A 23,672-nucleotide genomic window follows, 5' to 3' on the forward strand; every position below is an offset into this window, starting at 1 on the left:
ATCATATATAGTCATATTTTGCCATTAGATCATGTACCCTCTTGCATCAGTCAGAATGTGTAGGAATAGGAAACTACTGCCCTCTACCAGATGATGGCGCCAGCTGCATCACTAACAAACGGTACAATGAGCAAACAGACAACTGGATTTTATTTTTGTTTGAAGTCAAATATATTTACATCCTTTAAATTACAAAATGTGGAATGTGGTCAGAATGTGAGAAAACATTTCCCTTGTTCATGTCCTGCAAAAACATGTCTTTTTTTTGGCACATGGTCTCATGTGAATTATAAGTCTGCACTCTCACCTTTAATTCTGACATTTAATTATAGTGCAGGTGCCTATCTGGATCATGTGCTTGGTAAGGTTGTGCTCAATTTTGGCAGTGCTTATCTAAAACGTTGCTGTAAACCCACAATCAAGGAATGTAAAACAGAATCACCAGCATCAAACGCAACAGAATTCTGTTCTGTGTAAAAAATAAGTGGTATTTAGTTAGTTTCTCAGATGAATTCACACAACAACATTAAAGTGCTATGCTACCATTTGCTTTTCTCAGACACTAAAAGTAGTTTAGAAGATTTACCACAATTGAAAACAGTAGACCTGGTATGGTGCTTTTGACAACAGCCACACCTTGGTCTAAATATTTTGGACAATAATGGCAGCCATTTTTTTAATCGCTTGTGAATTCAGAGTGCAAATACATATACAATTCAGTCAACACATTTCAACCAATAATAAAACTGTTGGGGTGCACAAAATGATAAATTCTTGGGAGCTATGTAACAAACCCAAATCATGTAAAAGAGCGATAAAGAAAAGAAAAGTCTGAATAACATCAGATTTCAGAGACAAAATAAACTGGAACATCTATAATCAAATTGAGGTGGGCACCAGTATGGATTTCCCATATCAATATTAGTTGGACTTCTCAATACAAAATCAATAATTTGATTTGTGAGAAATGTAGCAGCACTATTCCATTTAACATTCATATTTTGCTGAAAGTTTCTGAAGCCATGTTTAGCTTCAACCAGTGTAACTTTAACTAAGGTTATGTTATTTATGGGTTTTTCACATCCTCCAAAATCTCTGTCCGAAGCTTTTGGCCAGTACTGAATTTGATACTACACTTCTTAAGACAATCAGTTGTGTCCCTGTCCCAGACTCCCAGTTATATATTATAATAGCTATCACCATTCTGGTCCATTCCATGTGGGTGCAACCCATTAAATTGTCAGCAGTCTAACTAAAATGTCTTCTTTTCTCAGATGTTAGTCTCCCTGTGATACTATCTGTTCTTATTGTGTTCCTGGCAAGTTCACAGAGTGCACATATATCTGCATCAAATGTGTAACAGAAGAAGGTAATCAATTCAATGTGTTAAATTCAGCTTTGTTGAATGCTCAATTCTTATTACTCATTCATAGTATTCTGTGGTCTGTCATTTCCTGATAGCAGACTGCTATTCTCAATAACAGACCACTACTCTGCTTATGTTGCTATAGAAGCTAATAATATACTTTTCATATCTTTTTTGTGTGAAATTATTGATTTTGCTCGTAAGTCACTTACAGTGAGTGATATAAACCTTTCAGGGGGGTCATTTTCCAATACTGCCCGACAGTGCCCGTACATTTGACATTATCCCATACAATATTGCATATTGCTCAAACAATACTGATATCATAACATATGGATGCCCACCACTAACACTCGCACAGACACACACATATGCGCACGCACACACACACGTCGGCGCAGACACGCATGCACATTTTCTGAGAGGATCACTGCTTTTTGCCTCCGAGCAATCGATCCCATCCTTCCGCACCCCTCCACATCCATATGGAACATTACCTCAGAAGCCTCGTTGGAGACAACAGGGCACTGAGGTAGAGATGTGAGGGTCCGAGGATGGAGGGCTGGGCTAGTCGAGGCGGAGGGGGGGGGGGTGTCATTGAAAGAAGAGTGGTACGGTGATGAGTGAGTGGCTGAACACAATCCCTCAGACGCCACAAGGTGTCGCGTCGCACCATCTCAGGACTGGTTGCTAGGCAACCACATCCCTCAAGAGTCTTCCACGGGCGGTAACTAGGTTACCACCCCAACTCCAGCAGGGTGTTTTGCCAGCGTGGGTTGAGGGGGTGGGGGGTGTCTTTCACAACATAACCAACCTGGGGTCGGCCTGCTCAGTTCTGGCCCAGCCCGGGCGGCGTCCCACCCAGGCTGGAGGGAAGCTACTGGGTTACACCAGTTCGTCTAGTAGCGTCCCTATGCTGTGATGCTGCTCCGGAGGGCCAGCGATGGGCTTGTTGCACATGGGACAGACACAGCGCACCTCCAACCACTTCACAAGACACCTGCAGCAGAGCACGAGAGAGACGGTTACATGTCGCTCAAATGTGTGTTGTGAGCTTGTAGATCTGCTATTTTCAGAAACTGTCTCACTTCTGCTGATTTATAGGAACATTTGAAGGGAGAAGTGATAATTACCTCCACCTTTTTTCCTCCTGAAAGGTTCAAAGTGGCATTGAATTGAGTCCTCGTTGTTGACAAGAGGAAATTCTGCCCAGAAGTCTTGTTCTTTGATTAGTTTTTTTGTTTAAGAATACAGCCCAAATAGGTAACCTCTGACTGCAAAAACTAAAAGTACTTTACCACACTTGATAAGATAAGTAAAAGCAGAGAATCCTCTGGCAGAAAAGACATGCCACGTTCAAGACAAACTGGACCGTAGACCTGTTTTTGGTTTGTTAGGTCTACATTATCATTACCACACTATCATCCGTGAACTGCTGACAATGTTGGACAAAAGCATTCTCATGTGTGTTCTGTACTCACTTCCTGTGAAAGGCATGTTGGCATGGCAACACTCCCAACTCATCTTTGACTTTGAAGTCTTCCAGGCATACAGCACATGTCTGCTGTTGTGTGAGCGACAGACAAGGAACAGGTGAAAGAGGGAGATAGATATACATTACAATAACATTTTGTTTTTGAGATTTAAAACGGAAAGTCCCATAGCCTTACTGCAGGGCAGAATCAAAGCAGTAGAAGGCTATGGACCAGAGCTAATATGAATAGAGACGGCACCGGATATCTCCTCCCATCCACTTGCATTAAGTTGCTCAAAGGCGCATGGGGCGATTTCACTCAGGAACAGAGTGCATTCTGGGATGGATTTGCCCCAAACTCATGAATGCGCTGGCCGTTGACTATCATTGCACACGTTCACGTATGAAACAGCGGCGTTCACATATGAAACAGCGTTCACGTGTCATCGTGAACGTGCACAATGATAGTCAATGGACCAGCGTGTTCATGAGTTTGGCCCAGCGCTGCAATACCAAATTCAGGGTTTCCTCCGGGTGCCGTCTCTATTCATATATACTCTAAGGAAATACCCCACCCAATTGGTCAGCATGAAGCCGCTCGAGTACTGAACTAACTCCGCAAGCTTTGTATCATTTATAATTATTATTAATTTTGTTGCTTTGTTCCACATACTGTATACACAGAGCAACTGAAGGAAAGGGATAGGTGCTGATGGTTATAAAAGATTGCACTCGTTCTGGAGTGTCGGTCAGAACACAAGGATGAGGCAAAGTATGAAGTCCAACCATTTTTTTTCTTCCCAATCCAATAAAATAAGAATGTAAACGCAATAACCCAAAGTACAGGTTCAGCACACCGTGGTTACTATCACAGGTTACTAATAATATTCATCATACAGTGGTTACGTTCAGGTTACAAAATCAAGCAACCACGAGGTGGCCACTGTAGCAGGTGTTGGCAATCAAACTCAATGCAGAGCATCGGTAAATATAGAGGAAATATAGATGAAATAAACATTTATTCCAAACTCCCTATAGTTCTAAATATAGCGAGGGGCGGACTTGTAAGAAATCAGCAAGATTTGGCTTTTGGTGACTAGTTTCTGAAATTTGGTGTGGTATGGGTATAAGGATTTCAAAAAGCTGTGAAAACGCGTGCGTCTGTTGTGGTCTGTTTGCACAAACTCAAATATTGGATACGTATATGTAGGTATGGTTGAAAACCAAAATAATTGATAAAAGAGACTTTTCAATGGATTATGTTACTATTGGGTGTGCTAAATAACATACTACATTTTTTAGGAACAACGAACAACTTGAAAGGCATCGTTTTCAAGTTGGCGTCCATGATGGAGCTGCCGTGAGCTTAAAATGCTCCAAAAATATATTTTATCAATTATTTTGGTTTTCAACCATACTTATACATATCCAATATTTGAGTCTGTGCAAACAGACCACTAGGGGGCGCTCCCAACGCGTTTGCACAGCTTTTTGAAATCCTTATACCCATACCAAATTTCTGAAACTAGTCACCAAAAGCCAAATCTTGCTGGTTTCTTACAAGTCCGCCCCCGCTAATAACACAAATAACATGTTTGATACGTGTGTATGCAGAACGCATGTTCTGTGTTCTGTCTGTTTGATGGCCGCCTCAATGCTTTTCCAATGGGAGTCACATGGTTTGACCAAACATTTGTGTTTGATGGCTGTGTTCTGCCCATCAAACACAAATGACAGAACACAGAACATTCATTCTGAATGTGTGTATGATGACTATGACTTCCATTGGGAAAGCATTGAGGCAGCCATCAAACACAGACATAACACAGAAAATGTGTTCTGTCTGTGTTTGCACTCTGCTACGCTCTCTTGGACTTTATAACAGCACTTTATGTTCAGACAAGCCTTGCATTGTCACAGTTTTATTGATTTGATTTATTTTTATTTTTAATACTGTTTTTATTAGGCATTTTTTGTATGACAACATCAGAATATTATTGACAATGATAATGAGTGGTTCTGTTAAATAAAATGAAAAAAATAACAGGCAATGTAAATGTTCCACATACAATACATAATAAAAAAGACAAAAAACAGTTAAACAATGACAAGTGTGAACAGACAAACAAAACAGACAACAGGACAGACACTCTTGCTCTCAAACTTTCCCATGTTGTTGTAAATTAAGTGAATTACAGACATTCTTTTTTTAAATGAGAAAAAATAAAATAAAGAAAAAACACTTTTTTTTCCTTCCAATTTTCTATTGTGCTATCTATTGTGTAGGAGGGGTTAGCGTGCACCTATTGAAATATTCAATGAAGGGTTGCCATGTCTGGTAGAATCTATCTTCACTCCCTCTCAATTCAAACTTTTGATTTGATTGTTTGATCGAATACTTCATTGACAGATTATTAACAGTATAGGCAGTCAAAGGTTATGCTAAAATGATGACACAAATACATTATTCTTACCCCATGAAGATTCAGCTTCTTAGGATCCCCTTTTAAAACCACCTGCAAGAGCAACACAAAACTATGAAGATGCCCAATTAATTGGAAGCCTGGGGGCAGATGTGTAATTTAATTAAACAGACTCCTGTAGCTTACCTCTCTGTATCCAAAACGCTCACTCTGTGCTTGGTGTCGTAATTTACTGCAGATAAACAAAAATAGGTCAATATTTAAGTTAATTTACAATCTACACCACCATTCTAATTGAATACAGTGTGGTGCCTTTACAGGCCCGTGGCTGTGTAATTTATACGCACTGTATGCTTCGACATAATGAATGACCTTCTCAGCTACCCAGTACCCATACAGTACTGTATATCCTACAAACTACATACAATATGCATGGACACATGCATGCTCAAGTGCACAGTGCAAGTGCAAGTCCACAAATTAAATAAGATCTCTGTAAAAAGTTAAAACATACATTGCCTCACTTCCTCAAACCCTCAAGCATGCGCACGCACACACACACACACACACACACACACACACACACACACACACACACACACACACACACACACACACACACACACACACACACACACACACACACACACACACACACACACACACACACACACACACACACACACACACACACACACACACACACACACACACACACACACAACTCCTACAATGGATATGAGATCTTTATCAGCCTGGCAGGCTGTATCTGTTCAGTTATTTTTGGCTCCATGTTTCGGAGTGTTTTTACACAACTAAACATAGACTGATGTCTGTCACTGTCTGTGGTTTGGCCCAAAACAAAATGCAATGTGAGCACCTGAAATGAATGATGAATTTTGCTTTAGATGCCCAAGAAAATAAGAACTGAGTCACCGCTTAAAGTATGGGGAATCCGGAAATGACAGCGTATTTGTTATTATTTCTCTCTCTTAGTTTATTGTTTGCGCTGATTGCTACAAACAGTCTTCAATAGAACAATGTGAGGATATACGTCTGACATGAGTGGAGGTTGTTTCCCATGCCTGGAAGAAGATCTATAATGGGTGAAAGGGGGTAAGGGGCTTTGGGATATTTCTGTTCAGCTTTTGTAGATTGATTACTCCAACAGAAGTCCATGAAGAAAGCCCTAACAGAGCTTGTTAACCGCTAAAAGACATACTTCATTGTATGACAAATAGCAAAAATAGCAAGCCTATGGGCCCTACAAGCTCACAAAGTGTCGCATCATGACGAGTTGTGACTTGTGAGCTTGTATATTTGCTATTTTCCCTATTTAAACATATACAGTATATTATTATTTTTGAACCTGGTCTAAAGGAGAATAGCATTCACCAGCATTAATTTGATGAATCACACTCTCAATGCTACCTTGATGCATTCATGGCAATAGAGGTAAAGGAAGTGAGTCATCAGACATGATTCACATGCAAGTGTTTCACATGAACTGGGACAGATCCAGCTTTTTCTGACATTGTCATTGGACATCTTTTGACCCCCACTGTCATTGGACATCTTTTGACCCCCACCCAAACCTTTATTCTTCCAGGACACAACATGGTCATAGCAATAGAAATATAATAACCTTTTATTCAGTCACAGCCTACACAAAGATCTTTCTGTCTCTTAAAGGAGAAAGGAATCACTGGTACACCAGTGATTAATACACGTATGGATAATACACGTATTATCCAGGCTTTTTTATGTCTTTTTATTGATAGGTAGACAGTAGAGTGTGACAGGAAATGGGGGGAGAGATGGGGGGTGACACGCAGCAAAGATCGTCGGGATCAGGACTCAAATTGGAAATAGGATTACCAGCCTAGATGCCCGAACTGCTAGGCTGGCCCGTGACCCTGGTAGGAGACTAAATTGAGTCTCCTACACTGACCGATGACCTGTCATCGAATTATTGGTTTAGGAATGGGACAAAACAAAAAATCGCAAGGATATATTCTGGATATGTAATTATTTTTGGGGTGAACTACTCCTTTAAGGCTGTGATACATGAGGTGTCTTTTTTTTATCTCAGCAACATCGCAGCAATAAAATATGAAGTCCAGGTTGCCAGGAGACATTTTAATTACTTTCCCCCCAGGCTCACTTTATTCCTCGGTAGTGGAAGTGTTGCCCAGGTAATATTGACAGAAACATCCTGACCTCCATGTTCAAGCATTTTCCCCCTCTGTCAGCTGTAAAATATGATCATGTCACTGTGTGTGTGTGTGTGTGTGTGTGTGTGTGTGTGTGTGTGTGTGTGTGTGTGTGTGTGTGTGTGTGTGTGTGTGTGTGTGTGTGTGTATGTGTGTGTGTTTGGTACCAGGCTTTCATTTTGCATTGGCCACTCTGGTCTAAAAGTGGGAGTCTACCCTTCCGGGTGGGCGTCACTCCAAATAATGTGACGTAGCGCTGCACTAGGGGGGAGAGGAGGGGCCGGGGGTCGGGGGGTGACTGACAGATCGGTGAGATCCAATCCAAATCCAAATCTCTGCCTCGACCCGCCCCTCTAGACCAGAAACCTAACACATTAGCTCAGCCTCAGGCTAAGCTTACAGTAATATGACGTTGACGGCAGCACATCTATTTAGCCTGATGCGAAAACTGAAATCTAGTTTCGATTAACCACATGAACCATAACAACCCTTCAGGGCATGTCCTAATAGGTGAACATTCTGCAAAGAATATGCAAACCTTCTGAAAAAATAGCAGATCTACCAAGAGTTGTGAGCTGGTACCTGGTAGATCTGCTATTTTTGTTATTTGACCATGTTACGAGTGTTAATATTGTGTGACTGTGTGGCAGTGTGTGTGGGTTTCATGTCGGTTTATGTGTGGGGTTTGTGTATGAGTTTGAGTGTTCACTTCCAGGTGCTGACCATTTCCTAATTGCTGTTTGCCAATCACCACTGCTTTGAGTAATAGGCTCTATGTGCACAGAATAACTCTTCCTACTTCCGGGCCCCTTCCCTACTTCCTTCACAGGTCTTAACTTAATACTACAGTAATTAAGGGCAAGGCTCTGTTCCATTCTGGTCAAACAAAGTCAGGGTGCTGCTATTGTGCATGTTAGCTTACTGGAAACACTCTGCTACACCAGTGGATCTCAAAGTGTCCTTGAGTAGGGTCCAAATGGGGTCGTTATGTTGGTTAGACAAGACATACTAACAGTCCGACAGGTATTAGTTTGACAACACCGTCGCTCCCGACATGGGTGGCCGGTTAAAACTCACCCTTGGCTCCCGACATGTGTGGCAGGTTAAAACACAACACAACCCGTGAGGTTAGGTTTAGGTTTGTGTTTTGGGAAGGGTGTCGGACTAATGCCTGTCGGACTGTTAGTACGTCGGACCAAACACATGCACGATGCACTGTTCCAGATGGCCCGTACGGGTCCATTTGATTCCATCAGAGTTATGGGGGTCCTTGAAATTAAAAACTTTGAGAACCACTGTAAACTAAATGTAATAGAGCCAGTGGCCTGGGATTGGAAGAGTTATTCTGTGTGCATAGAGTTTGAAGAGACTACTTAAACCTTAAGGCCTTCAAACTTGTGGTCTCTGGCAGCATTTGAAGTAATGCTGTCCACCCACACATGCACTTTGTTTGGTTCTCTGTATTAGTTTTGAGTCTACATAGACATCTTGTTATGTGAGGTCACTGTTATGTGAGAGCACGTTATGTGTTGGTTAAAGTGTCTTTAATTTTATGTTGCATCCCTTTTTTCCCTAGACTGGGACATAACAGACCAACAATGAAGTATAGGACCTTGACAGCGGTCCTTGGGACGCGGATAAGTGAGAGCCATAGATATAAAAATTAACAAAACCTCAGCTGCATACCAGCTGCATTCCAGCTGTATTGTGGTGGTGACATCATTTGTTTTTTTCTGATATCTCCGTCTCTGGTTTGCTGCGCTCTTTGTTATTCTCAGAGTGTGTTGACACCCTTCCATCAACACATGATCAGTGTTGTTCAAGTTACTTTTAAAAAGTAAAGAGTTATAGTTATAGTTACTTCTAAAAAAGGAACTAGTTACGTACTTTACTAGTTATTAAATTATGAAAGTAATACTTTCAAGTTACTTTACTTTACTTTAAAAAAATATATATATAAAAAACGATTTAAAAGAAGGTTTTTTGTTCTGTCGCACAGTAAGAGAAAAGACAACTCCCTCCTAACATTATGAAATGTAGTGGAACAATAAAACATTTGACAGGCTTCTTTATTGTAGCCTCAACTTGCCTTAATTTTTTTTTTTATAATCAAATAAAAAATGAGTCCATATATCTGCAGTGGTAGAGAGATATTCTAATTCATCAAATGTATTTTTGAGCTCATCTTCCATTTTAGAATATTCACTGTTCAGGTATTTGGAAAATTTATTTCTGCACATTGGCCCTGCTTTCACTGGTATTTTGCTGACCAGTGCTCTGAAAGGAACAGACTCCACCATTGAGAGGAGAAGCATTTCCTCAACAACATAGGCTACCTAGCAATCATTTTTGTCAAGTTGACTCTTGGGTGACATGCTACTGTGGCGATTTAAAATCGATCTTTGTCTGTTTTGGTGGTGTTGGTCCATGTGATGCAGCCTCATGAACTGATTTAAGATGCTATCTTAGATTTGCACTGCTCTTCTTGGCTGTGGACAATGCTTTCTGTCCGCCACATAATTTTCATTTTCACCTGCTTGTATTTCCAACCCACAAAGCATCCGATCTCGCTGTTATCCACATTTGCCATTGTAGCGGGTGGTAATAATGTTCGTTCAACCAGCGTTTTCTGTGTATGCGTTACAAGGGTTTGTGTGTCTGTGTTTATCACAGCCATGAGAGTAAGACCCGCCCTACTCTGTCAGACTGTCTCTGATTGGCTTACCCTGAAGTCTGGCCCTACGTTAGCCGATCAATGACCTCTTCTGTGACGTGCTTTGTTCATGTTAGAGTGAAAAGCCATGTGGGCTCAGAGGCTAGAATGAGAGCACAACCTGTCAACAGAGTACAACACAGAGAGCGCTCTCTCAGCAGTCAGCACAGAGACGACAGGGAGACTTTTCACTTGGATCACATAAGTTGACATAATAACATAATAACGTGGGTAACACAAGCAAAATAACTATAACGCCGTTATGGAATGGGGCAATGTAAAGCGTTAGGTTACAAGTTACTGCAAAAAGTAGTTTCGTTAGGTAACGTAACGTGATGTAAGGGCGTTAGTTACAACTTACAAGCTTACAAGGCTGCTACAAGCTAAAGTGTTGCATCGGCTATTTTCAATAAATAAATAAAATTCTGGATTTCTTTTTTTATTATGACATATTTTGAATAAAGTTGTTTTAATCTTTTGAAATAATACAATGGATCCCGACCCACTGTTTGGAAACACTGCCTTTGCTACACTTAAGTCTGTCGACACACACACACACGCACATGCACACGCACACACACACACACACACACACACACACACACACACACACACACACACACACACACACACACACACACACACACACACACACACACACACACACACACACACACACACACACACACACACACACACACACACACACACACACACTGTATGTCAGGCTGCTTCCTGCAGCCTCACATCCTGTCCCTTGGACACAATCATCTCTTCAGCACATCAGGGAGTTCATTGTCAACTGCAGGAGAGGTTATACTCTTCCTCCTCCCCCACATCATCTTCCTTACACACACACACACACACACACACACACACACACACACACACACACACACACACTGAGTCGTCCTGTTCCTCTCACCTGATGAAGTAGCAGCAAAAGATGAGGCTGAGAATGAAGACGAAGATGCCGGTGCCGAAGATGACCATGTAGATGTTGAGGGGCAGGTCCTGGAAGGTGATGGGAGGCATGGTGCACGACTTGTTGGAGTAGACCAGTCCCAGACCACAGAAGCACCCTGCACAAACACACCAATAATATATATCAGACCACTCTCCATAAACATCCACAATATAGACGGCTAGACAAACACACACACACACACACACACACACACACGCACACCGCATGCACTGAATGCTCATGCCCATGGGTATCTGCTACGGGACGGGTCAGAGTTACAGCTGTGTCCAGCTCCAACTGAAACCAAACAATGCAGCCTCATGCACACACAAAGGCACACATGTACAAAACGTATTGAACTAGAGACACAGAGTAATTGCGTGTTTCAGCTGTTCTGTACGTTCCCTGTTTCTTCCACTTAATCCCTACATACTTTTGGCGTAAAGAAATACGTATCATTTTGGGGGTCCTTGATATGAAAAGGTTTGAGAACTAGGACTGTGTGTGTGTGTGTGAACTTTACAGCTTATTCAGTTGCAATAAAAAAAGGAGTGAAAATGATGGCAGACTAAAACATTTGAAAACATGAGATTGGGCATTGTTTAGAGGCCCTACGGGGGGGGGGGGGGGGGGGGGGTGTGCTTATGTGTGTCTGCGCACTCTGTGGTTTTCCTGCCCTGTCCTGAAAATCTGCAGCATAATTAAATGATTTGAACCCCACATTCCTTTGTGCAAGTAAATTTTATTGTTTGCAATGTTATTACATTCCACAAATAAGATATAAAACGTCAAATCTTAAAAGAACCACAGACTCCACCCTCAATGAAACTACACCATAATAACACATTTCTTCAAGAAAAAGCTGAAACTGCCAGCAAGTAAAGAAATTGAAGATTATTGAACAACATTCTACTGCAGCTGTCGCACATCATTGTTTGTCTACACATAGTCTACTCCACAGAATACAGACAAACATTCTGTTTTGCTTTAGTAGCATTTTTCTATACCTGTTCCTTATGTCATGAATTTGTCCCTTAAAGTAAAGTGTTACCCACACATCTATGTTGCAAGAAATGAGGGCAACCTCAGCGACGTTTCCAGTTTAAATAAATGTTTCTTCAAAAGTAGTACCAATGACAGCAGAAATGCCTGAAGTGAAACTCCTAAGGACTGTGGAAGTTGGATCATAGTTGAAAATCTATGTATGTAGAAAAATACTTTTTTCCCCAAGTGAATCTCTTAGTTACCCCAACAAGGCCAACATTGTTCTTTGTTATAGGTGAAGTATTTATAAAGGTTGCTGTTTCCATTTGGCTAAATGAGGCATACATATCAGTGTTGTAGAGAACATGCACACAAGAAACCAGCCAGTATAGTGCCTACACTGAATACCGCTTTGTTAGATGTCCTTTATTATCCACAAGGGAAAATAGTTTGTCTAATTTCAAAAAGGGTCTTTAAAGTGAAGCAATGTCTCCACGCTCAAAGATGTGGGTGGCTTTGTTCACAAGCTGCACAAATACAGTAGTATACTAAAGATTGGACAAGGAGGTCACACCGTTATTGTCTCCACCAGGCCGAAGGCATGGGGGAAGAGTATGTTTTGCACTCCGTCCGTCCGTGTGTCCGTGTGTCCGTCCGTGTGTGTGTGTGTGTGTGTGTGTGTGTGTGTGTGTGTGTCCGTCCGTCCGTGAGATAATAAAAGCATCTTTCTTTTGCTTTTCCATTGTGTGTGGGTGTGTTCTTTTTCATGAGGTATATTATCTGTGCAGAACTGCTTCAAGGCCGGGAGTAGAGAGGTGGAGGTATTTATTTACCTTTAAATTCAACCATAGGCTATTATGATATGTATACTGTACAGTGCAACAAGTTAACAACAGAAGATAAATAATTGTTAGACAAGACAGATAGATGTTTATGCGTAATATTATTGACTGAATTCCAAATAAAATAAGTCAATTAAAAAGGAAATCAGAGAGTACAGAATACACCGCCACAGTCTGATGTAACACTTTCCGACAGTGAAATACGACTACAGCATTTCACACCTGTTCCTCAAAGTACTTTCACTATGGGTGTGTTCTTCCACTCATCTCTTTTAGATCTAATAACGTATACCAAGGAGGCAACATGTTGACTTCTCCATCACCTCCGAGTGTCTCCTGTAAGTCCAGGATCAATATCCTCCGTGCCCTTCGCTCCATTCACTCAGACTTCCTCCTCTGCTGAAGTGCACTGAGCTCTGGGCCGCGGCTTTGATTTGTTCTACTAAATGACTTCACTCCATGGGAGGCTGCCGGTGGCAGGGACATCATCGACGTCTGGCTAATTCTCAGCCATCGCGGTCAACACAAGCACATGAATATAATGCCCGGCCAGACAGAGACAATCAGACGTGTCAACGTTCTTGTGTGCCGTACAGTGCATGCACATACAGACATACTGGATTCTGTAAATTAACATGATTATACATAGATAGAAGAGCGTCATTTTGGCAACTGGAAGTGTTGGCACCTTAACATTGTGGGGACATCAGCGTTGAGTTGGCAATTTTTCCCAAAAAGTTAATAAATAAAGAATTTGGGATAATATTTCTACAAATTGCTACAAAACCTGTGGCTAGCCAGTCATTATCGGCGTCAACAAGAATAATAAGTAGGTACTTGACGAGCCATGAGGCACATAGGGCAGGAGCCTATCTCCTATCTTTCTGTAGTGTGAGGCAGCTCAATGTACGGGTGCATGCTTTTGGTTAGACATACCATTGGTCCGATATCTCAAACCCTCACCCTAACCTCCCACAGGGCAGCACACCTAAACCTAACCTTAACCCTTTCCCAACCCTTAACGCACCCTTCACCAACCTTAATCCGGTCATTTTAACACACCCCTCACCAACCTTAATCCGGTCGTTTGGACAAGTACATCCCCTGGACATCACTTAAGTATGTCGCAGGGACTTACCCTAGCCCCGATACATTCCCTCAGTCCCTATGCTCATTCTGTAGCTCCGAGATGAGGTCACGAATCCAAGCCATCCCATTGCGTTTCAGAAACGGCGCATGGTTTCCACAACTTACGCTGCTTACCCTTTTCTGAGGATTGTGCGTGTGCGTGTGCATGTCGACTGAACTGAAGTCAGTTGTAAAAATAATTCCACATTCGACTAGGGGAGGCGCCAGGGAGACACTAAAGCTTTTCAACTTCCTTGAAAAACAAGGAAGAGGCTGACTAAACAAGCGATTTAAACGCTCGTTTGATGCCGAGACTTGGATTTTCTTGGCCGTTCCTAAATTAAATTTAGTTTAGCTCCTTATCAGACCTTCACTTTTTTGATAAAATCCTCAGAAAAGGGTAAGCAGCGTAAGTTGTGGAAACCATGCGCCGTTTCTGAAACCCAATGGGATGGCTTGGATTTGTGACCTCATCTCGGAGCTACAGAATGGGGACTGAGGGAACGTATCGGGGCTAGGACTTACCTCCAATCCAACCCTTGATGCTGAGTGCCAAGCAGCAGAGGTCCCATTTTTCAGGGGCTTTGGTAATGACAACAAGAAGTTGAATGGTAAATGTAGGTCTGATAAAGATGTACTGTGCAAGTGTGCATGTTCAAATCATGTATACTACAATACTTCTGACATTTTCCAAAATTCTTTATTTGTTTCAAAAATAGCCAATTTAACATTGAGGTGCCCACAATGTTTAGGTGCCCACTTAAATTACATATCTCATTTTCTGGCCAGTCACCCTCACTGTGAGGGTGACTATAGTCTATATCTTACGTGTGAGGGCCTCACACATAAGATATAGAGGACTGAGGGGTAGACACAGAGGAAAGAGAAAGATAGACACACTCACACACAGGTGGAGATGACAGAGGCAAAGAGAAGAGACAGAGAGAAGAGTGAGTAGCATTTCTGTGTGTGTGTGTGTGTGTGTGTGTGTGTGTGTGTGTGTGTGTGTGTGTGTGCACACACACACACACACACACACACACACACACACACACACACACATGTGTGTGTGTGTGTGTGTGTCACAGTGTGTGTGTGTGTGTGTGTGTGTGTGTGTGTGTGTGTGTGTGTGTGTGTGTGTGTGTGTATGGGGCTCCATTAGTGCGCGTGCGTGTGTGGCTGTGTGAGCACGTATGACTATGAGTGTGTGAGTGTGAGAGAGTGTGTTGGTGTAGAGCTGTAGGCTAATCATCAGTTCACAGCTGATGACACAGGTCGCCTATTAAGCCTCCGCAAAATAATGCCCATTGCCTATTATATTTGTGGTATGACCAGGTTGTGCAAACCAAACATAAAGAAAATCAATAGTTTTTGTGTCTCGTTTTTCGTATAAATTAGCCCTTAGACTCAGACTTGAAATGTGGGTCATGAGCATGAAAGCCTGTGTGTGTATGTATTGTGTATGTGTGTATGTTTGTGCGCATGGATGGATGCTCACATCTGCCTCCATCTTTGTATGCTATGAAGACGGCTACGCTACATAGTAGATGGAGAGGAGCCCCGTAAGACCACTCTGACCTATATCGGCAGTCTCTCGGGAGGCAGTGAGGCACCCATGTTGCTATGGCACCGGGACAGAAAGAGGATGTGTAAAGTTCTCATTTTAGGACACAGAACCTGACACAGTCACCCTGACTCCATTCTAAAGTGTCAGAACAGAGCTGCGCGTCAGACAGCTCCTAGAGATGCCTGGTGGGGGTTTGGTTTGGCCCATATACTAAGCGCTTCACACACAACGCTTCGGCTGCTTCTGTTGCTCGCGCTCCAGGCAGAACTTTCTATCAAATATTCAGCAGTTCACAAGGGGAAAGTAACACCACTGCTGCTAGTTTTCTTGCCAAAAGTAGGTTGACACAAACCTCCCATCACATACGCATGACAAGGCAATATAGATGTGTCACAGTGACATGCACTGGAACAGAAAGATGCACGCCGTCTTCATCACTGGCGCACACCGTTTCTATAATGGGCTATGGCTTGCTGATATTTAATAAATTATTTTAGTAATATGAAATTGTGCAATTCTTGTGTTTCTGTATGTGCACGCAGACACGTGTGTGTGTGTGTGTGTGTGTGTGTGTGTGTGTGTGTGTGTGTGTGTGTGAACTGTGCACAGCACTCTTCCCCCTCTGAATAGGAGAGTTGAGCAGCACAAAGGGAGTAATTGTTCTTGTCTGGACACCATCAACACTCCACTGGTCACTTGCCATGGCTGCTGCACTCAACTGGGCAAGTCGGAGGAAACAGGCGCAGCACTAATCCATAATTTTCACTGGATACACTAACTGAACGCCAATTTTCCGGCAATATAAACGGATAGATTTTGTGGAGTGTGAATGAAAGCATAACACAACCAGTACCACGAGATAGCATCTGAAAACGGCACAGAGCACCTGTTTAGTCTTTTGGAGACGCGCTGGTCAAAGCTCAGGACTCAAATTCAATATAGGCTACTAGTCAAAACATTTTTTTGGTGTCACTGTTCCTATCCTATACAAACACAATGTTGGTGACAAAATAGATTTAAATAAATAGGTCTACTACTTTGATATAGACTTACTAAAAAAGAGGATACAGTATATTAACACTAAATATTACATCCGTGGTAATGTACAGCAAACAAGGCTATTTCATTATCATAAATGTAAATGTAGTCTATCTATTTAAATTATGATGAAGTGCAGCCTATATAGGCTAATGCAGGTAAGTGGCCTAATGCACGAATTCTAATCTATTTTCTACATTAGATCACCAATAACTGAAAATGACTCCCCTACTCGTCTAATTTGTCAAATATGACACGGGCCTATTAAAAAAAGCACAATAAAATGATGCTCACCGTTGCACCACTGAAACGGGTGCATCAATGCACCGGAGAGAGTCCTTGATGGGATCCGAGTCGTGTTTATCAACAAGCCGGTGGCTGGCGCCAGTAGAGAAGATGGGTAGTCGGACCGTTTTGCCAAGGAAGGGCTCTATAATAATGACGTTCGCTCCGATTCTAATGGTGAAGAAGGCAGAAGCTCAATAGCCTATTGTAGGCCTTAATAAGGATAAAATCTTAATCGAAAGTTAAAAGGTAAACCGACGTCAAAGAAGAATGGGCTATGTTACGTCTAGGCTATTGCAGACTGACACACGTATACCGTCTAAATTAAAAAAGGGAATGATGGGTTCCCCGCTGCGCACAGTTGACTCTATTATTATTAGACGGCAAGAACACTGACCTAGCATCTGTGTTGAAAACTGGAACACTGGCTCGATTTTCCTGCTCCCGCCCCCTATTGACACCCGATGAGACCAATCCTCAGCTCTTGTTCACTTGTGTTGGATAGATGGATGGGCTAGTGTGGTGTGGATGCTGCCTGTGCCAACTCTATGCCTGTGTTGATAGACTGTCTTCTTACTTTCCCCCTCCCTTTTTACCTCCTTTATGATGAATTCCTGACCTGATCTGTTCTTTGGCTAAATTAAATAGAAGTGTTTATTTGTGCGTCTCTAAATGTTTTGATGAATTGACTAGGCGGACCCTCTTGTAAACAAGTGTAATTCTTTATTGGGTCGTCTCTCACAGTTAACAGTTTTTGTATTGAGTTGTGCTTGAAATGTATTGAAATTCTGCAAACTGTTAATAAATACTTCAATCAATCAAACTGGAATAGGCAACTAACTCCGTCAACTCACATAATTAAATTAATATTAGGCCTACTTCACCTATACCAGAGTAGTCAGTTTCTTTCACATGGTACAAGGTCATTCTAAACAATGATTAATAGATACCATTAAACAGGACTTCTACTACTAATCAATGAAAAAACATTTTAAATGATTGACATCAAGCTGCAGCATTAAATGGCTAAAAGACTGGTGAGAGTTGTGGTGCAGAAACTGGTTTTCAGTTACAAATTTTATTCAATACAAAGCATGGTTTAAATTCAACTTTAAGATCTCAGAAAAAATATATTTGTTCATATCCTGTGATGTTTCCAGTGAAGATAGGAGTGTAGTTGTAAATCAGTGAAGCAGCCTCTTCCTCAGGCGTATCAAAATGATGCAAACTTCTCCGACCTAAAGACAGTGAACATGGAAGTAATGCAAGTAAAGGGGAATGTAATAATTCCAATTGATTCCTCCCCAGACAGACTCCATAGTCTCACACACATTTCTGTGTTGTCACTACTGTTGTATACTACTGACTCACCTACCAGTGAGGAGCCCCCACCGGGAGGACTTAGAGCCTTTGTCCTACTCCTCCTGCCCAGCGCTCCTTGCTGAGAGGTGCCGCCCCAGCCCATAGGATTACATGCAGTCACATAAACCCTCCCCACCGGGCCTCCCTCTCCTGAACACGGGACAATTGTGCTCATGTAGACGCTCGACAAAGCCGGATGCACCACGGACCACGGTGGATTTGAACCCACGAGTCACGACCTCCAGTGGTGGACAGGAATTTTATCACTGAGCTACCAGAGCGTCATTATACTTGGACAATTTGGCCTGCCATTTTGACCTTACCTTCGTTAACAAAAAACTCAGCGAGAAGAGAGGCTACACGGACAGCGTTTTTGGAGTGAGGATAGTGTCTTCTGGGATTCCACTGGAAACGGATCACCTCTGGGTGCCACTGTACACCATAAAATGGATATCTCTTACCTGGAAGAGGAAAGCACACGTAAAATACTCCATTTGTACACTCGTGCAGAGTTACAAAGTGTGACTGCACAAAGACATTTTATTCAACTAATATACGTATATATATTTGTACGTGAAACAATACAGTGATAAAACATCTTGGTGACCTTCCATAGTTGAGACAAAATTAGCTCCATTCTCAGCAATGTTTGTAGACAGGATGGAGAAGAAATTTAGCAACTTCTCATTTTCTTGGAAATTCTGCAAGGAAGAACATCGTAACCATGCAGTATCCCGAGAGGATGAAATAAGTCATATACATCACACAATGCAGTCACACCATTGTTGAACGCATACTTGGTTATGAATATATAGTATTTAACTGTATGACTTGCACTTGTCTGTTCTGCATTGCGAGGCCTTGGAATAACACATAATAATGTCCTTTCATGCTATTTATTGCATTTGTAGGCTATGTGTAGCTCAGTGGCGTTGTGGCGTGTCCGTCCTGGGAGGCTGGGGTTCAATCCCCGGCTGAGTCATACCAAAGATTTTTTAAATGGTACCCAATGCTTCCCTGCCTTGTGCTACAGAAACAAGTTCCTGACCTACACTATGGTGGTTCAGGAACCGTTGGTTCCCAAACTTCCCAAGGCTACTTAATACTTGTATGCTACTTGATCACAAATAGGACAAAGACAAACCAGGGGATGTGAAATATGCGCCGGTTGACATAAGAATCTACCTGTTTGGTGACTCCATAGTGGTGAAAATTACCCGTGAGAGGTTCCTGAGACAAGGCCTTCATGAGGTCACTGGGAAAGTCCTGAAGCATTCTACTGGAATAGGCCTCTGGAGGGATAGATCATAGATGGAAGGAGGATGTTGAGATTTTCATACAGTAAGATGCAGATATTTACCATACAAATGCCAATGTTATTTATTAGGACTAGTGGAAATATTGAGCATGAGGCTAAGGAAAAACACAAGTGGTCTCTGTTCAGTTACCAGTTCCCCTCAAGTTTTAGAATTAGCAACTACTGACACCATGTGGTATAATTTTGCATATGCAGTTTTACAGACATTACATTTTTTTCTCGAATGCTCCATTCAAAATGATAAAATGGCTAATTTATATTTTGTTGCAAATCAGTTATTCCATTTTTAGTTTACATTTTTGGCATGTGATGTGGTCGTAAACTGACCCAAAGCACGCTCGATTTATGTAATGTGGAAAAAGGAGGGGGCCAGATGACCCCTGTGGGACTCTGGTCAATAAAATATAGGGTTTAATTGGTTAACGTTGCATGCCACTCTTTTACACAAAATCAAAACAAATAGACCATTCAAAAAGTATTATAAATAAATATAAATACAGTATAAATACAACAACTATGTCATGAGAGGGAATGGAATGTACATGGCATCGTTGTGCCTACCTGCAGTGAGGTTAAGGGGCAGTGCTATGTTTTCAGCTTCGGTATTTGTCAGCAGATTTTCACCACTCACTAGCACAGTCAGTAACTGCAAGCCCATACACGTTCCCCAGATAGGGAAGAAGTCTCCAGCATCATTGGCCTGAAATACACATAATAGCACCTCAAGGTTTCAGTGCAGTGTTTATGTCAGAGGTTTGAGGCTGAGGAAGACCTGTTTGGTCAGTTGTTTCTGTCCATGAGAGGAACATAAAACCACAGAAAAGTTCATTCATTGTGTGCTGGCTATTTCCTCAAACTTCTAGAGAGAATAAAAGCTGAGAAACTAGTCACTGGGTCTCATGCTATAAATGTCATTCCAAACTTATTTCTCCCAGTGCATTTATAGTTTCAGAGCATGTATGGTTGGTTGTTGCCTGCATTCTTTCCCTTATGTGTAATTTGTGTATGCATGCATTTATGATTCAGAATGTACAAATGCCCAGTTGTATGTGTTTTATGACTTTTGTGGATGTTCGCTGCTACAGTGTATGCATTTGTTTATGTTTGTTGGCCCAGATAGTTTGACTCTTTCATTTGACGCATGACACTCTTTTTGTTTTGGATCTATTGTGAGTTCTGGTTGATGTCTGCTACTATAATACCTGTCAGGTGGTTGGTGTGTGAGACCATGATCACCTTGCTTTTGATTCAATCATAACTTATGCACTATTACCTTTAGTTATTATTATTATTTATGTTTTTACTTTTCCTTTATACCCATTCTTTTCCTTTTTTTCGAATCCCCCCTTCTTTTCCCCATTCATGCTGTTTTAGTCTGCTGGAAACAGACAACCTGTTTTTTTGTTTATATAAAATATATAAAATGTGATCATAAAAAAGTATAGATTGACACTAACGGGACTAGAAAGCCAGACAGTCAAACAGGCAGAAAAGACAGACTGCACTGGCAGAGATTTTATTTACCTTCAGGGCCATCTTGTAGAAGACCCCTGCCACCCTGGCAAAGTCTGATGTCTCTATGTCTGATGATCCACCAATCAGAAGCAGACTAGACACAGATCATATATTTAAGAAACCTCATGTCCAAAACTGTTACTGTTCAAGATTCCAATTAAAAAACAAGAGAAAAAACTGAGATATATATGCAGTAGCCTAATAAATTAACAGAATAAGATTTAGTTGGCATGCCTGTGCCACATGTAAGCTATTACAGATAGCTGATGCTATAGGCAGGGAGAGGTTCCTCACCCATTAATTGAGTTGAAGATCCTTTCATATTCAGCAATGCTATGAGTCAGTCTGTGGGAGAAATAACACGGTGGAATGAAGGTAGGCTATACAGTAATATGACTCGACTATTACAATCTGTAATTATAGAGACATGTTGTTCCAAATCAGCAGCTCACGTGAATGCACTCAATGCAGTAGAAATGCAAGTTAAACTTGTAGTAGCCTTGTTTTATGGCTGTTATTGTACTGCCAATGTAAATTCAAGACAGGCTTGCTTACTTGATTGGCATAACTCTGCTTCCCCCTGATTCAATATATTTGACATAGGAGGCAGATATACAGGTGCTCCCAAATGGTTTCATCACGTCGTCTACCACAATCTGAGTCAAAATACCTGTGTAATACAAGTGGAGTGTGTTGAGAAGATAACACATTTGATCAACAAAGCAACCAAATAAATTAAAGTCTCACTTTGTTTTCATTAGTTTACACTCATGTCAAATTAGTTTTTGTTACCTCAACAATACCTCTACAAATTATTCATGAAATGAGCAACTTACCAATGATCGGTCTGTCGTTAACAGCTGTCGGTAACAGCCTGTTGCGATTCATCGGCACTGCCATACTGCAACAACTAAAATAAAGTAAACAAAATGACACAAACACTGCCATGGCTACTGTCCGTATTTATGAGACCTGTACACGGCTATTAAAGCACGTAGGAAGTGTAGTGTGTACACTGTGTACAGCTGTGTAGTGTGAAATGTTTAAAGGGAAGTGAGGAAAAAACATGTGATGGCAAGCCTGTACTATCCAATTTAGTCAGCGGTAAGCAATGTAGCAATAATATTCCATTGACTGATCTCCTGTACTTTTGGTAAACACTTTGAGAAACTGCCTGATCCTGTCTGTCACCCTGTGTTTTACAAAAGTAGCGTAAAGGTCGGATGTGTGGTGTGTGTAGGCGATACTGTTGGGTACACATTCCTGCAGTTCTGTTCAGCAATGCAAAAAAAAACACAGTATGAAAAGAATGTGCAAAGACACTATAAACTATAGTTTATAGTGGCTGTACTAGCCTATAGTACAAAGTAATATAGGCCTACTTACAAGTTGAAACAGAGCAGAACAAAATAAATAAACTAGAAATCACCCAATCTTCCAAGCCCGAGGGCAACTACGGTATAAAATGTTGATAAATTCAGTTAATATGCCAACATATTATAAGACACAATACCAATGTAACAGGAAGCTGCATTGGAGGACACTCCACATTCATGGAACTGCAGTTGAGAGAATGAGCAGCTTCGGGGTCCTCTGGGTTCATATCGGTGAGGGAATAGAATGAGTTGGTCACACCACAAAGGAACAGTTGTTAAGGTCTTTCTCCTTAAAAGGTTTGCATGGACAAGATAGTCTATAGCTTCTGCAGGTGCAGTGTTCTGGCCCCACAGAGGACGATTAAAACAGTGTACCACGTGATATACAGGACTAGAGTGCTAGCCATGCAGGACCCCAGAGGAGTAGAAAGACAGCCCAGATGAACATCAGGGATCCCGGCCACCCGATTAATGCATGGTTCACTATGTTACTGTTTGGCAATAGTAACAGAGCCATAAGACCCCAGAACTCTTAATTGACAAAGTGTGAATCCCACATCCCCATACAATCACATGACAAAACAAGAATTTATATTCAATCAGCAATTTATGTTACATAAATCAAAAATCCCAACATTGCAGTGTAGTAACACAAATACATCAGACAAATATTGGTCAAAATGTTACACAGTTTCCTTATTATTATTATTTATCTCTAAGCCTACCTATAAAACATACTGTAGTTGAAAGTTTGAGTTTAATTCTCAATGTTTTTATTACACATATTTTTATTCTGTATTATGTATTATTTCATTTTTATATAAATAAAGCACTATGTAACTTTATTGGTAAGTGCTCTATACATAGCTTATTAATAATATTAATAATAAATAGCAGCAATATAGTAATGAATGTGGACATTTACTTGGTGAGCTGTATCTGGCAAAGATTCAAGAATCAAAGATTAAAATTAATAAGACAGATATTAATAATAAAGATTATAATGTAATGTAAACAGCATATAGCATACACAGTAGCTCAGTGGATGGAACAAACGTCTCTTCTGTTCCCAGAAGCCCATTCAGGAAGACCTTTATGTTT

The 23,672-nt window shown here is 41.3% G+C and overlaps 2 protein-coding genes across 3 annotated transcripts; both read right to left on the minus strand.

Moving 5' to 3' along the window:
- Positions 1-188: 188 nt before the first annotated feature.
- rnf122 (ring finger protein 122) lies at positions 189-17,365 on the minus strand. 2 transcript variants are annotated; one of them, XM_083784243.1, is made up of 6 exons: positions 17,010-17,365; positions 11,115-11,271; positions 5,450-5,495; positions 5,315-5,356; positions 2,848-2,927; positions 189-2,366 (listed from the first exon to the last, which is right to left on the minus strand). In XM_083784243.1, exons 1-6 carry the CDS (start codon positions 17,032-17,034, stop codon positions 2,252-2,254), a joined length of 465 nt encoding a protein of 154 aa, XP_083640369.1. In that variant the 5' UTR covers positions 17,035-17,365; the 3' UTR covers positions 189-2,251. The 2 variants fall into 2 exon arrangements, with proteins under 2 accessions (XP_083640369.1, XP_083640368.1); XM_083784242.1 differs by having other exon boundaries at positions 2,848-2,930.
- A 742-nt stretch (positions 17,366-18,107) lies between these two features.
- On the minus strand, positions 18,108-22,339 carry LOC310872390 (gamma-glutamyl hydrolase). The gene is made up of 9 exons (XM_083784239.1): positions 22,032-22,339; positions 21,751-21,865; positions 21,490-21,540; positions 21,205-21,289; positions 20,242-20,380; positions 19,548-19,654; positions 18,970-19,063; positions 18,686-18,823; positions 18,108-18,238 (listed from the first exon to the last, which is right to left on the minus strand). The coding sequence occupies exons 1-9, from the start codon at positions 22,141-22,143 to the stop codon at positions 18,120-18,122; spliced, it is 960 nt and encodes a 319-aa protein (XP_083640365.1). The 5' UTR covers positions 22,144-22,339; the 3' UTR covers positions 18,108-18,119.
- Between the last annotated feature and the right edge of the window lie 1,333 nt (positions 22,340-23,672).

This window comes from Protomyctophum parallelum, assembly GCF_964188405.1.
Source record: "Protomyctophum parallelum genome assembly, chromosome: 15".
NCBI classification, from domain to species: Eukaryota; Metazoa; Chordata; class Actinopteri; order Myctophiformes; family Myctophidae; genus Protomyctophum; species Protomyctophum parallelum.

Excerpts from the sequence above, each read along its gene's own strand:
- rnf122 (XM_083784242.1), bottom strand. The coding sequence starts at position 17,034 with ATGCACCCGTTTCAGTGGTGCAACG. Across the intron at positions 5,496-11,114 it reads TTTTGCTGCTACTTCATCAG|TAAATTACGACACCAAGCAC; the intron begins GTGAGAGGAACA and ends GTTTATCTGCAG. Across the intron at positions 2,931-5,314 it reads AGAAGCTGAATCTTCATGGG|CAGACATGTGCTGTATGCCT; the intron begins GTAAGAATAATG and ends CTCACACAACAG.
- LOC310872390 (XM_083784239.1), bottom strand. The coding sequence starts at position 22,143 with ATGGCAGTGTTTGTGTCATTTTGTTTACTTTATTTTAGTTGTTGCAGT. Across the intron at positions 21,290-21,489 it reads ATCTTCAACTCAATTAATGG|TCTGCTTCTGATTGGTGGAT; the intron begins GTGAGGAACCTC and ends ATCTGTGTCTAG. Across the intron at positions 18,239-18,685 it reads TGAGTTTTTTGTTAACGAAG|GTCGGAGAAGTTTGCATCAT; the intron begins GTAAGGTCAAAA and ends CACTGTCTTTAG.